Source organism: Eptatretus burgeri, chromosome 8 (assembly GCF_056783735.1).
Source record: "Eptatretus burgeri isolate ZD-2024b chromosome 8, Ebu_testis_v1, whole genome shotgun sequence".
Taxonomy (NCBI): Eukaryota; Metazoa; Chordata; class Myxini; order Myxiniformes; family Myxinidae; genus Eptatretus; species Eptatretus burgeri.
The window spans coordinates 50,697,589-50,712,076 of record NC_140968.1 but is presented as its reverse complement, the minus strand read 5'-3'; the positions used below and the strand labels follow the sequence as shown (position 1 = coordinate 50,712,076).

Here is a 14,488-nt window from a genome sequence, read left to right as displayed (position 1 = left end):
GAAGATAATTGAAACAACGACAAAACTGATAAAAAATTATATTCGGTGTGATCCAACATTGGGAGATATCAATACACTAGAGAAATGTATTAACTATATTCCAGACTCCCTGCAGTTGTTGAATGATCTTTTTGTTGGTAAGGATACCACAGGAAAACAAGCTGTTGTAGGACAGGCCAACATGCAGGCAGTTAGGCCGAGAGTTATTTTTGCTCCTCAACAGATAGATCTTGGTATTCAATGCCATCTTCATTGTGGGCAAGATTTTTGGTTGATATGCTAAGAAATCTTGAATTTTGTTGTTCATATGCAGAAGTACAGAAACCAATAATACAGATATCTCTGGTTATACACTTGGTCAATTTGTACAGTTTTTAGCTGATAATGTCAACCACAATATACAAACTATAGATGGTTCACAGGGTGGGAATTATAGCTACTGTGACACCTGGTACCAATATATCCAGTCATATAGCAAGAATGAAGACAGCAGCTGAAATGTTCAAGTATTTGGCAAAATCAACTTACACTTCCATAGTTTCCAATAAACTTCAGAAATAAGGTATGATCCTCTTTCAAATGTTATCAGAGAATAAGAGATACAACATAGATTTTTTATGGAAGGAAATCTGGCTACTCAGACCAGTCTAGTCACCCTGGAATGGTACAATGCAAATCATGCATAACAGTGGAACATATCCAGGCAAATTATCTATTGTATTCATGCCAATGAGTGAACTAAATACAAATGATGAAACATGAATATATTAAACAATCCATTTTGTCATCCATACATCCATTGGCACCATACTCTGTGCAGAGCATTGGTGCTGCCTAAGCAGTCTCCTTGGCTATTGGACACAATCCTGGACAGCTCACCACTATGACACACAATACCAGCAAGCTGGTACTCATTTTGCTAACCTCAGAAGGATAACAGGAATAGTCAACCCCACCTAATATAAATTCAACAGCAAAGGGGGATTTGAACTCAGGATCCTAGGATCCCAAGCTCACCACCCTAACCATTAAACCAACACCAAGCATACATTTTGTCAGTGATCAAGCAAAAAGGAATGCTGTCTCCCCTATTATCACGTTTGACCAACCACTGTGATGAAAGGCCCTCAACATTATCTCAGCTTCTTCTTTTTTTTGGAAAACAATGTTGACGCTCGAAAAGAGCAAACACACAGAACATATAACAAGAGGAGAAGGAGACAACAGGGAATGGAGAAGGAAGAACAAAACAGTGGGGAACAGAGACATGAGGAGATCTGTGGAAGGGAGAGAGATGGGGTGGAGAACACGGGGTGTACAAGACGGACACTACAGGGACTTTCAGGAAGGAAAGCAGGAAATTTGAAGGAGGTGGTTTGGGGTGGATTAACGGGGGTAGAAAAGATCATGGTTTTGGATGGGGGAAGATAAGAGGTGGTGGTGAACAACTGCTTTGAAGACCTGGAGAGAAGAATGGGATTGAAGAGAGTGTGGGAGTTTATTCCAAAGGAGGGGAAAAAAGAGGAATGAAAGAGTGAAGGTGAGCAGTGATTCGTGATTTTGGTAGTTTTACCAGAAGGGGGTTAGGGAGTTGCTGGCAGAGCTTGAGCACCCTGTGGAAATATGGGGGGGGGGGGAGGACATATCGCAGGCACAGCCGGAGGGGGTGAGACCGGAGAGGAGATGGTAGAAGACAGAAAGACCACCAACTGCCTGCAGTGAGAGAGTGAGAGGCCCAAGGACTCAGCCTCACCACGGGAGATACCAATGAACCTAAATGCCTTGGTTTAATGATCCTAAATGAGTTATAAATTGTTTGTGAATACCCTGGTAACCCTGAGGCTTGGGGAACATTTGTATGAGGCTTCCCGTAAACCTGTCCAGTCATTCTGGAGAAAGTTTTTCTAGGTTATTGGGTAAATCCAATATGGCTTCCAAACCATATGACCTGTGACATCATATGTGTGATCCTTTTGTTCCTCATGGATAGGCGGTCATACGTGTAAAATTTCACCTCAATCTGTTCAGTCACTTCAAAGAAGATGATTTCTGAAGGTTTAGGGTTTAAAAAATTTTTTAAACAATATTGCTGCCAAATCACATGATTGATTATGTCATTAAATTGTTTTCTGTGGACCATTTTATCCCTAGATAACCCTCAAAATTTTTCATACTGATCAGATGTAACGTTCTACATATGCAATTATGACGTCATAATGAAGGCACCCATGATGTGCCATTGTTGGACATCGTTACTCAGAGTTTCTGCACCTGCATGCAGTATCATCTGGGACGGATTATTTCATTTTGAAAGTCTCATTTTGCATTTTTTTTATCAATCAAAATACGTTTTTTTATTAAGATTAAGGACAGAAAAATCATTTATACACAATATTTCATTTCACTGAATAATTACCATAAATATCTGTGGTGGGAGGGGGGAGGTTCTACTTTATTCTTGCCCCTCAAAAATCCAATTTGTATTGCATGGTCGAGGGAGACTTCTTAATATGTTCTAGAGGCAATGACGATTATAGAGAACCAAAAATTATTTCTGGACAAATTTCTTTTGGGTCTGACCAGATGTTGATTGGACTATATACATCAAAAAAGATCAAATGAGAAGATAAAAAAGTAAAGATAACCAAGCAAATGATAATTCAAAATAGCTTAAATAGTCAATCTCAATCATTGTATGAGGTTAGTTATTAAAGAAAGACTAGGCAAGGATCATACAATCAAATGAAGGATTTCATTACCAAAATTTTCTGAATGTAATTGTAACATTTCCTTATTGCATGTACATAAAGATGGCAGTTTTGATTTTACAAGACCGATTTAAAAATACACTGTTAAATCAAAGCCCATCACAATAAAGCCTTTTACAGTCAAGTACTGACATTTAGTTCGGTGCTTAAAGAGGGTGGAGCCACATTTTGATTTTGAAAGGCCGATTTAAAAATACACCTGACAATTCATGACAGAAATCCTCTTAAAAGTGGCTTCTTTATACTTGATATACTTAGTGGTTTATATGGAGGGATTCTTGGTGCAGGTTTCTTAAGTTACGCATTCCATAGTAAATATGCATTATCTTTCACAATGCCCGTCGGAAATGATGCTCTTGACTGGCTGCAAAAAACCCTTTTAGATTTGTTACCATGTGTAATACGCAGGATGCACCCTAACTTCCAGATAAAAATTTTACTGAAAAAAAAATTGTGCATCATATTGAGCAAATTACAGTATATCTATTGAAGCAAGGGCAAAGCTGTACTCTTCCTTCCTGCCCAGGAAGGAAGAGTACAGCTTTGTGTGATTAGTCAGCTATGTCATATGTCCTTCCTCATCCATTGGTGTTTATGGCATAATTTAATGCCTTTCCCACACTCATACACACATGTGTTCTGCTATTTCCTGCCCAAGTTCTCTCTCCCCTCCATATCTCTTTTAAATTATACCTTCTCTCCAAGTGGCTGATCATCGTTCCATTTTAACCCTCACCTCCCCTGCCTTTCATGTGTCCACCTCTCACCAATTTTTGATTCAACTCTTCCATAATCAGCACTTCTAACCACTTTGACCTCTCCTACAAGGACATTACTTCATTACCTGATGTAGTTTGCCAGTGTGAAACATTCCTGATAAGTCAGTGATGCGGCAGACTCCATACTTTCTCTTCAGGGATATGCTCTCTACAACCTACATCAATCAGCCTGTCGAATACATTGTAACTGATGACACTGTCTATGTTTGTAACGCAATTCCCAACATTCCTTAAATATCATCCTTTCCACTCTGAACATGCTGGAGTATCTCCAGCTGCATCTTCCCTGACACAACAACCTCATGTTGTGACAATGAGACCATCTATGAAGCCATCTATACTGACATGGATCATCTCCTATCTGCTCATTCTCACTCTCCATTTCTCTTTTGTGGTGATTTTAACTGCTACCACATTGAATAGTGGCATGTGAATCTGTAACTTCCAAGCATAGCATAGGAGCGAGTATATCCTAAGCAGCAGGTTTCACCACGTCACTCCAATTTTCAACCAGAACGTCACCAACAGGTTCACTCTCTCTGCTGGATCTATCAATGTAAAATTTTTCTAGTAACACATCTTGTACCTCATCATCTCCTCTTTTCCTTATCAGGCCTTCATTCAGTCCCATGGAGTATGTTTCTCCTCTGTGGGCTAGTGTTACCAGATCTCAACTTGCATCCTTGGAAGCAGTGGAGTCCAATGCTGAGGGTAATTGGAGCCACTTGGTAGAAGGCTGAAGTGCAGGGCATACTCCTCTCCCACTGCAAATAGGTTGGTGGCCTTGCAGTTTTCTACCAACTCATATTTGGTCTTGCTCCGCAAGTCCTTTTAACTATTTATTCCTCACAATCCACACCAGGTCAAACTCGCTTCACCACAAATGCAAACATCATTGCCCATGCAAAATCTCCATAAACTGCTCAGCTCCACTTTATTTTGTCCATTTCTCCCAAGTTGCATTGAATTACCTCTCTGAGTCTGCCCAGTCATATTTTTCCCTCTATGCCATTAAAATGGCAGTCACAATCTCCTTTGTGACATCAACTATTCCTCTTTCCATATGATTTCTTTTATATTCCCTCCGAGTCTCTTCTCCAGTTGACCTGAACTCTTTTCCACATTTACCCAATTTCACAGCTTTTTCTGTCATCTCACATGTCCCTTGTCTATTCCCTCTCTTCCCATGTCCTTCTATTTTCCACTACTGTGTCTGTTCCTGTGTCTGTTCCTTTCCTTGTCTATTTCTTTGTCTACCATTTCCCCTCTGCTCCATTGCTGGTGTTAGCCTCTCATCCTTCTCTCATCCTTCTCTCATCAGTTCTTCTATCAGCTTTGATCTGTTGAAAAAAGATTGAGCAAACAAAGTAAAAGGGATGATAAAAAATCATGCTGTGGGAACCTTTTCCACTGATCAGGCTTCGATTGTAACCCACGGGGCTGAGATATTCAAAGAAAAACACAGCAACAGCTGATAGTACGAGGCAAAGGATGAACATCATGACCCATACGGCAGCACTGAATGGTTCTGCGGATGGGGCGAAGGATGGGAAAAGGTGGCACAGAACAAAGAAAAGGAGGTGTAAGATGTTATATAACTGCTGGAACCTAAAATCAGACAATGTTTAATAGGAAAAGCATTATAATAAAATGCCTGATCTATCCAGAAATTTCATGTTATGTTGGACTACTTGACAACATGGCAGCTGATACTAGCTCAGTGTCATTGATCAAAAAAAATGTGGAACAAGAAATACTCTTAGGCTATTTATCTTTGGCTTTGGGAATAAATTGGGACAATGCTAGCATTGAACCTGTTGCTTCACTGAGGGTAGTTGAAAAACATAACTTACATATGTTATAGTACAGTGATACACTTTATTGACAGTCAATATTTGCGATTTTTTTATTCCAGAAAAATTTTGTTTATTGCAAAAAACCTAGCAATAATTTTAGTAATATGCACACTTATTCACCAAAAAACAAGATTAAGAATAAGCAGAAACCCGTGAAACATCCGCACAATGTAAAACGTGACTTTAAGTCCTCAACTCGCCCCTCCCCCTCATAAACCCCCAAAGCATCAATCCCTCCCCCCCTTACGAACCCTAAGTCCTCAACCTCCCAACCCAAAGTCCTCAGCCTCTCCCTCCTAATCCTAAGGTATCATCAATCTACTCCCCATTCCAAGCCTTCATACCCAATACTCCCAGCACAACTCCTCAACCCCACCCCCCCAAAAAAGGCCTCACCCCCCCACCCCCATTCCAACTCTGTCCATCTTTACCCCCCACCCCCAACAACCCCAAATCCTCACCATCCCACTCCCAACCAAAGGAATAAATCGCCTCCCCACTTCAAGCCTTCAAACACTCTCCTCACTCCACCACCATTCTCAACCCCCAACCACCACCAAAAGTCGATCCTCACCACCCCGAAAGCCTCAACCTCTCCCTCCCAACTCTGTCCCATCTTTGCTCTCCCCCACCCTCTCCCAACCCAAACTATGTCCTCCCCTCCTCACTCTCCTCCCACTCAAAAAAGCAAATAGGCATTCCCACATCGAAACAGTGCAATATTTAACACTTTCCGCTTTCCTATCATGCTGTCACTGACTAAACAGAAACCCATCACAGTCACCTGTTCAACTCACAATCCCACAAAATATTCGGAAATAATCACAAGGATCTGTGTTACATCCGTGGTGAAAGCTCTGCTTGAAAGAATGCCACATAGTTATTTGGGTGGTGTATAGACAACAGACCGCTGTTTCAGTTGCTAAGGCTGATCTTCACAAAGTCTGCAATGTCTCTCAACTCAAAATCCTTTTAACTGTCGCTTTGGTCATTTTCCAATGAAGGGAAAAATTGGGAGGGCATGGGGATTGTGAATATGGCATTGGAGACCGTAGGATTTTTTTTCCAAGTTGAAATTATGGGTGGTGTCAGGTGAACTGGCCAACCAATCAGTGTAACGGAATGTTACACACACACACACACACACACACACACACACACACACACACACACACACACACACACACACACACACACACACACACACACACACACACACACGGACAGACGAACAAGCGTATTATTATTATTATATAGAAGCATCGCCTATAGACAACAGATAGTCATATATGGGTTATGGTGTTCAACTGCCATCAGCGAAACAATGGGATGGGTTGAATGCTGGAGGCCAGGATGAAGTGCATATCCCTAGAGGCCTAGCTTGGCACGAGACAAAATGCCGTAATGACGTCCCAGAGGTAAAGCTGTAATTATGTCCCAGTGAAAAGAGTGTGACAGACAGAGGGACGAATGGATGAGAAATCCAGCTTCTTTAATACATCGATAATAATGTTAAAAGCAATTATATTGCTACGCAGGAGGGGTGGGGGGTAGGAAAGCATAACTAGAATGCGTTAAGATAGCATGGTCCACGTGCTCGAGTAGGTTCGATTTATCTCATGCAACGAGGGACACATTAGGTTAATTTGTCCTGTTTCTATGCACACTGAGGAAGGCGGTGTTGTTACCAATAGAGACTGGCAGAGGACAAAAATTGAAAACGGTATTACCTTCCTGTCAGACAAGTATGAGAGCGCAGGACTCATTAGTGCTTCATGCATAGACCCATCAACCTCCCACGTGGCTTGCCCTGGATAAGAACTTTAATGCCGGTTCAGCCTCATGGTGGTAATTGTGCTGAAGAGGGAGGAAAGCTGAGTGGTTGCATGAATGCCCTCCCTCCGGAGAAGACAGAAGAAATATCATACCATATCGTATCATATGCATTTTGGGCTGGGAGTCAATTTGGCCTGGTGGGAGCATCATTTATTGGCAAGGGGAGGGAGGGGTGTGCACCTGTACTGCTGATGCAATGTCCTCTGTCGGTTAAGGCGGGAACTTGGAATTTGGCTGGAGTGCCAGAAATACTTTGCCGAGACTTTGTCAAAAGACAGTGTGGGATCTTTATGTCCAATAGCTAATGATCGCAGATGGACTCCTAGCTTCATCAATCCATTAGAGGAATAGAGGAGAAGAAAACTGCAAAATGGTAACGAATAAAAATAAACTTCTTTTAAAGTAACTTTTGAAAAGTTGTTACACTCAAAAAATGTGATGAAAGTATTGTGTTATTTGGCCTGTTTGAATGAATATGCTTAAGAATCATGAAAGGTAGATAATATTTGTCTCCTTTTATAGAAAGGAAAGCTCAAGAAGAAAGCTTTTATAGAAAGGAAAGCTGAAATGTAGGCTCAAGAATATATAAATATCGATTTCAGGAATGAGTTTTTCAGAAATAACATATTGTGTTACAGAAAGCTTGTGGTACACCATGGTGTTGCTGATTGTATGGGACAGTGTTGATGTCGCAATCATGAAAGGTGTATGACAAGTGATCACTGTAATATACCTCCCATGGATGTCATGTCTGTATACATCAGGTTGGGTAAACATCTTTATAAACTATCACTTCACTTCATCCAGGTATGAAAAGTTCTTGAAAACAACGACAATTTCAAAACATGATGGGTACCGATCTGGCACTGGGCCAGTCGAGTCGATTTTAATAAGAAGCAACAGGTTCTAATTAATCACAAAAGCTAAGTATGTGGGTTAAAAGGTATAATTATGTACACAGCACCGTGTAGGCTCTTCAGGTGACAATTATTGGTTTGGCTCAGCATATTATCTTCAGATTCTATGTCATTATCTCACAAGTAATGCCTTTAGTTCAAAGGACCACTTTTGATTGTCGATTGCTTAAAATATTTTTTCAGGGTGGCAGGATGCAGTGCCCTCTGTCCTCGAGTTATGCACTGGAGTTATGTTACGTTATGAACACATGCACACCAGAGTTATGGCCTCGAGCTATGCACAGTCACCTCTGAGCTGTCTTACCCGAGTTTGAATGTCAGCCCAGCTATAAACTGTGATTCTGGTGTCTTGCAGGTAGGGCGAGGCGTCAATATCTGTACCATCCCTCGGATGGATGTTAAACTTGGTGTCCTGTCTGCCAACATCAGTTGGTGGACGTTAAAGATCCCACGGTGTGCTTCAAGAAGAGAAGGTGAACTATCGTCGTCACCCTGGACAAATTCTAAATTCCTGCCCTAACCTAAAGAAGGGGGCACAACATCAGTAGTACAGCTGTGCTCCCCTCAGCCAATGATGTTACTTGCAGTAATGTGTTGCATACAAAAGAAAACGAAGAAAACGTTATTTTTTTACATTGTCATTTCTTAAGATTGATCTTCACTCGAATAATAAAATATGCCAACGAGTCGTCTTTTGTTGAGCCGTATGGTGAACCAGTCATGAGATAGACAGTAGTGGCAATTGTTTCCAGGATTCTATTGATAAGTTATTGAAGTTTTACAATGTCAGCAGCAACAGTAAAGCATAACTGGAAAATAACGTCGATAATGAGATTCGGACTGAGCAGTGTATGACGCAATACATACCTAGAAATGCCGATGGAGAAACAGTTCCATTGCTCCGCGCCACCATAACACTAATGCCGGTTTCCACAAAAGGCACGGAGAAGTCCACCACATTGGATCTCTCCTCATTGATTGTCAAAGAGCCCACAGCAAGAGCAGATTTGTTGTTGACAACCTGCACACAGGGAAAACTACAATAACCTTATAAGGGCAAGGTTTGGGTAATTTATTTTCCTCGAGTTAATTTATTTCCCATCAGTTCATAAGATAATTCAGGTAATTAGCAGCAGATTGGAATTTAAGTCGAGCTTCAATCTCCTAATAATTTGTTAAAAGGAAAACAAAACTTCTCAATCAACTTGCAATGCAGAACCTTCAACAATGTCACGACAAAACTGCAATTTTGTTCTGAAAATTTGGAAAAACAAAAATACAACACTGATCTAGTATCACTCGATCAACATTCAATATCAACCAGGCTCAGTGGTGTAATGATGAGAGTCTGCTCTCAATCTCGTAGGTCAGTGGTTCAAACCCTGACTGCGTCATAACAAAGACTCGTATGTGCTATTTCCTTGCTTGATGTTCAGCATTTAAAATGAGGATGGAACATGAACAAACAAACATAGGTTGGCAACCAGAGTTGATGGGGTTAGTGACCTCCTGCTGCTTTGAAGTTACTTGATGAGAACTCATATTATGACACTGTTGATAATTATCTTTCCAGGATGGGCACCAGCCTAGCAACCCAGAGATTGTGGGTTCAAGTCTAACAGAAAGCAACAATATTAAGTATTTCAATTCAATATGTCTGATAACTGAGCTTGTCTCAGGAGGACTAAAACTTTGCTCTGGATTGCCCATAAAACACAACTGGCCCACAAATGTTCTTCAAATTTGGAGCAATCCACACTTGTTGCTATAATATTTAAAAGCCTCAGGACAACTGCTGCTCTTTCCAACACAGTGCTTCCCACACTCCCTCTTGAGATGAAGACCAGACAACAGAGCAGTGCACATGATCACTTTGGCTACAATCAACTTCATTTTATTCAGTGCTGTGAAGTCTCATATTTTTATTTCAAAGTCTAATCCATCAAGAAACAAAATCTGAGAAAATAAATACATTCAACATTTCCTCCAACAAGCATAATTCAGGATAATATTATTGTTTCAAAATTTTTGACACCGAAATCTTCAACAAGTGGTCCAGTTGCCTTTTTATCTCTGTAAAGGAACCAATACAGGGAAATCCTCAAACAAAGGTTTCATGGGATATTTTTGTATCGTGTCGAGGCTCTTTCAGGGGCGAGAACAAAGAATGGATCACGACATAACAGATTGAAAAAAATATATATAGAAAAAAGAGGGGGTGACACACCAATAGCATGGTGGAAGGACAAAATAGAGGGAGACTTGAAGAAATAAGGGATGTGGGGAAGAATTCTGGCAAGGGGATGACATGTTAAAGTGTTATCCAAAAGTGAAGGAAATGCTAGGATCCCACGCCAAGATCGTTTCTGATTAGAGTTAGTCTAGATCTTCCAATAAGTAAAATGTAATTCAACTAGAATGGCACTCAGTAGAGCACCATACCTCCACCAAGCTGGACAGTTTCTATTTTGTATCCCACTGATGGGTTACATCTACATCCGGACCTGAACCAAAATCTTATCAGCTTGTTCTTCTCACCGACCCAACTCATCCACAAAGGTTCGTCCGAATCTGTCCACAACTTTTTGAGACATCATGCTATATAGTTTTTGGCCCTACCTCTCAATGGTGAAGAATCACTTAAAAATTAAAAATTTCTCCTCTCTGGATCTGGATCTTCACCAAAATCAAATCAATTCATCATGGTCACACACCCAACCTGTCCACCAAGTTTCGTCACAATCCATCCACAACTTTTTGAGATATCCTGCTCACAGAGAGACAAACAGACAGATAGACAGGGGTGAAAACATAATGTCCACCCAACTTCGGTGGCGGAGGGAAATATAGGATTAAATGTTTTCCTGAATATCGAATTTCTTGCTTCGGCTTTGCGGTCGCAAGCTTATCACATGCAGTTTTGTCTGCAAGTCCATCATATGCCAGTGTTATAATTTTGTTCTCAAACATATTAATGGCTTGAATGTTGGTTACAATTTGGAAGAGCTGTCTTCCTTTGATTTACCTCATCGTGCTGCATTTGTTGCGGTGGTTTCAATGGACATTTGTATTGTGATTGACTGGGCCTTGTTATATATTACAGGCTAAGGTGCCCCTGCCTTTAGTCATCATACCTTCTGGGTAGCATATGCGGTGCTTGCTTGGGTAGTGGATGAGGTGGCATTTCATGTTGGCCCAGATATTAGTGATCAACAACGGTTGTATGACTGTCACTTAACACTCACAGGGAAGAGTCCAATTTGGTGTTGGTAGACAAGGTCATTGGCCTGTATCATTGTTTTACGCCATATCTGCCTGTGTTTTATTTGTCATATTCAACTGCAACATTGACATCATTACGATAGGAAAGACAAATGGCATAATTTTGGTCAATTTTTTTTTTTAATGTGCATCAGCAATATTGAATGATTTAGCAACACAAGTCACTGGAGAACGCAGCTGAGAGAACATCACGACTGTACTTTCCAGGGAATTCTGTCCATGGAACTAACAACAAAACCCCGAGAGGTGGACAAGCAGTGTGCAAGCCAACATTTTAAAGCTTTACTTTTGGATGAGTATTCCCACTTTAATAGCTTCATCAGAAAAACAAATCAATAATGAGCATGAGAATGCAATGCATTTGCCTAGTCCTATATACTGTTTCACTGCAGTGAACATGGAGTACTTTCTTTCTTAAATGATTCATTTGCTTAACCGGACATATGAACCCACAGTCGACACCAACTTGTTGATGCTCCCAGCCAAATATGGAAACATATTGGACATTGCAGAAGTCATTGCACCTGTAGCTCAACAGTCTTCCAGACGTTGAGGAAAGATAGCAAATAAACTCCCAAGAACTTGGCCAGTTTGGTCCTATTTTGAATTCCAATTAGAGCACACTTTCACAGGTTGGACTGGAGCATTGCGTTGCATGCAGTGACTGAATTGTAGACGAACTTAACTTGCACCATTGAGGATGAATATAATTATGCACTGCATTCCTCATGCAGATGCAGGTTAGCAAAATAAAGTAATTTACCATGGTTAACACCTGCAATGGCATCTGCTTACAAAGCCTGTGTTGTTTTATTATCTCTGGTACATTTCACCAGTAGATAACAGCTCTGTTAAATCGATGGAGCCATTATGTACTGGTGAAATCTACCATGTTTGATGCAGGACTGCAAAACACCTTGTAACAAAATCTATCCCTGATGCTACGATGAATGTGGTCAAAAAAACCCACGATGAAATCGAGACTTATCCATGACAATGTCTTCCTTATACAGTACACTGTTTTTGGGACAATGCGGCCCAAATTAGTAGATGTTCCAGCAATTAGTTACAACTAGTACGTGCCCGTAAAGATAAAAAAATAATATAAAAATTTAATAAATAAATATTCAAACCATGAGCAAGAAACAACAACCACACAGGCCGTTTCTTCGCTCTCGCGTGCCCGTACGTGCGTGGCCCGGAAGTTCGAATAGCGCAGTTACGATTATTCGCAATTTAGTTTTAATGGCCAATTATTCAATTTGCGCCAACGTAATTTTGCCTTTTCGCAATGTCGTCGCAAGGAAAAACAAAAAGAGAAGAGAAGAGAGAGAAAAATTATTTTACTTCCTGGTTCGGAGCACACCAGCTCACTCTGATGTTACTGAAATTTATGCACCGTCTAATAGGAAAACAATCATAACTTGGGGCATTGTGTTTATCTATAAATGTGCACAAGTAATTGAGAAATTATTAAAACACACGAAGTCATCACTCTCCGGAAGCCCGTACGTTGTAACCCGTAATGGGGAGCGCGGCTGAGGTTCCCTTCCCCCATCGGCCACGCCCAAGCAACAACGTGTCTTGTCATTGGTTGGTAAATAAATGGCCATAACTTGGGAGGTACTTGTCCGATTAATATCGAACCTTGAAAAGGCACATCCTCAGGTCCCCAGCAATATATCTGGCAAGTTTCAATTAGATCGGACCAGTGGTTTTCGAGAAACAGCGGTCACAGACACACACACACACACACACACACACACAAACACACACACACACAGCTTGCTGGAATGATAGATAGATGTAACAAAGGCCAGAGGATGATTGTGCTTATTTTGGAAAATATATTGTTGCTTCGGCCCTGGTGCACAACTTGTATAGCATTCCTCCATTAACTTGCATCTTCTCTTCTCTCAAACACTACCCCAGCTTCCATCTCCCTTTTGTTTCAACTCTAAATTTATCTCATTCAACATGTTGCACCTTTGGCACAGCCATGCTCTCAGTAAATGTTTCATCTATGGCACAGCCACACTCCACAGATTTTTCCAATCTTATCTTCAGTAGTCCTACCCTTCCTCCTGCCCATGGTACACTGAAGCTTCTGGCGAGGCAGTTGTCCAGAAATGACTTGCCTTCACCTCATGGAAGGCAAATCCAACTGAAGACAATCTTAGTTCCTTCCAGAAAGCTTGGAACAAATGTCTGTCTACCCTCAGGAGAGCCAGAAAACAACATCTTTCTCATCTCAAGTTTGAACTCTCAAACCTGTCTCCCTCCTCCAAATCCTGGTGGCATCTCGATAAGTCTGTTTCTGTTGTATGTTCCCCCTCCATCCCCTCCATTACCTCAAATGCCTGCACAGCTGACAGTGCACAGGAAAAGGCTGAATGCCTAAACTCCGTGTTTCCTGCTAAATCTTGTGTCCCAAATCCATCGCTTTCTATACCCACCTCACCCAGTCGCACCCAGCCATTTCTGGACTCTCATTTTCTCCTGACAAGGTGGAAAACTTGCTGTCAAACCTCGACTCAGATTCTGCAAACGTTCCAGACGGCATCAGCGCACGTGTCCTATAAACCTGTTCTGCTGCTCTTGCTCACCCTCTCTCTGTTCTATTCACCCTCTCATTTGCTCAAGGTCATCTACCATCTGCTTGGAAATCAGCAAACATTACTGCTCTGCATAAAAAAGGTACAAAAACAGATCCTTGCAACTACAGACCAATCAGCCTTCGCCCAATCATCAGCAAGGTGTTGGAATCCAAAATTGCTTCAGACATTAAATCCTTCCACTTCTCCAATGGCTTGATTTCTGATAATCAATTTGGACTCAGACCAGGTCACCCTACCCTGGATGTGCTGCTTCTGCTCTCCCAACAATGGATGGAGATCCTCAATGCCAGACATGAAATCAGAGCAATCTCCCAAGACATATCATGAGTTTTTTGATGTGGTCTGGCACTCTGCCCTGCTCAGCAAACTCTCTTCTTGTGATATCCAAGGACATCTCCACTCATGGCTCGCAGACTTCCTCTCCTGTCGCAG

At 41.3% G+C, this 14,488-nt stretch overlaps 1 protein-coding gene across 1 annotated transcript in view; it reads right to left on the bottom strand.

The window, feature by feature from the left end:
- Window positions 1-14,488, bottom strand: part of LOC147021722 (glutamate receptor ionotropic, NMDA 2C-like) — a 211,113-nt gene that overhangs the window by 102,869 nt on the left and 93,756 nt on the right. The window contains exons 10-11 of the mRNA XM_085890453.1: window positions 9,024-9,177; window positions 4,950-5,075 (exon numbers count right to left, since the gene is read on the bottom strand). Of these exons, the coding sequence (XP_085746579.1) occupies window positions 4,950-5,075; window positions 9,024-9,177 (280 nt within the window). The remainder of the gene's footprint in view (window positions 1-4,949; window positions 5,076-9,023; window positions 9,178-14,488) is intronic.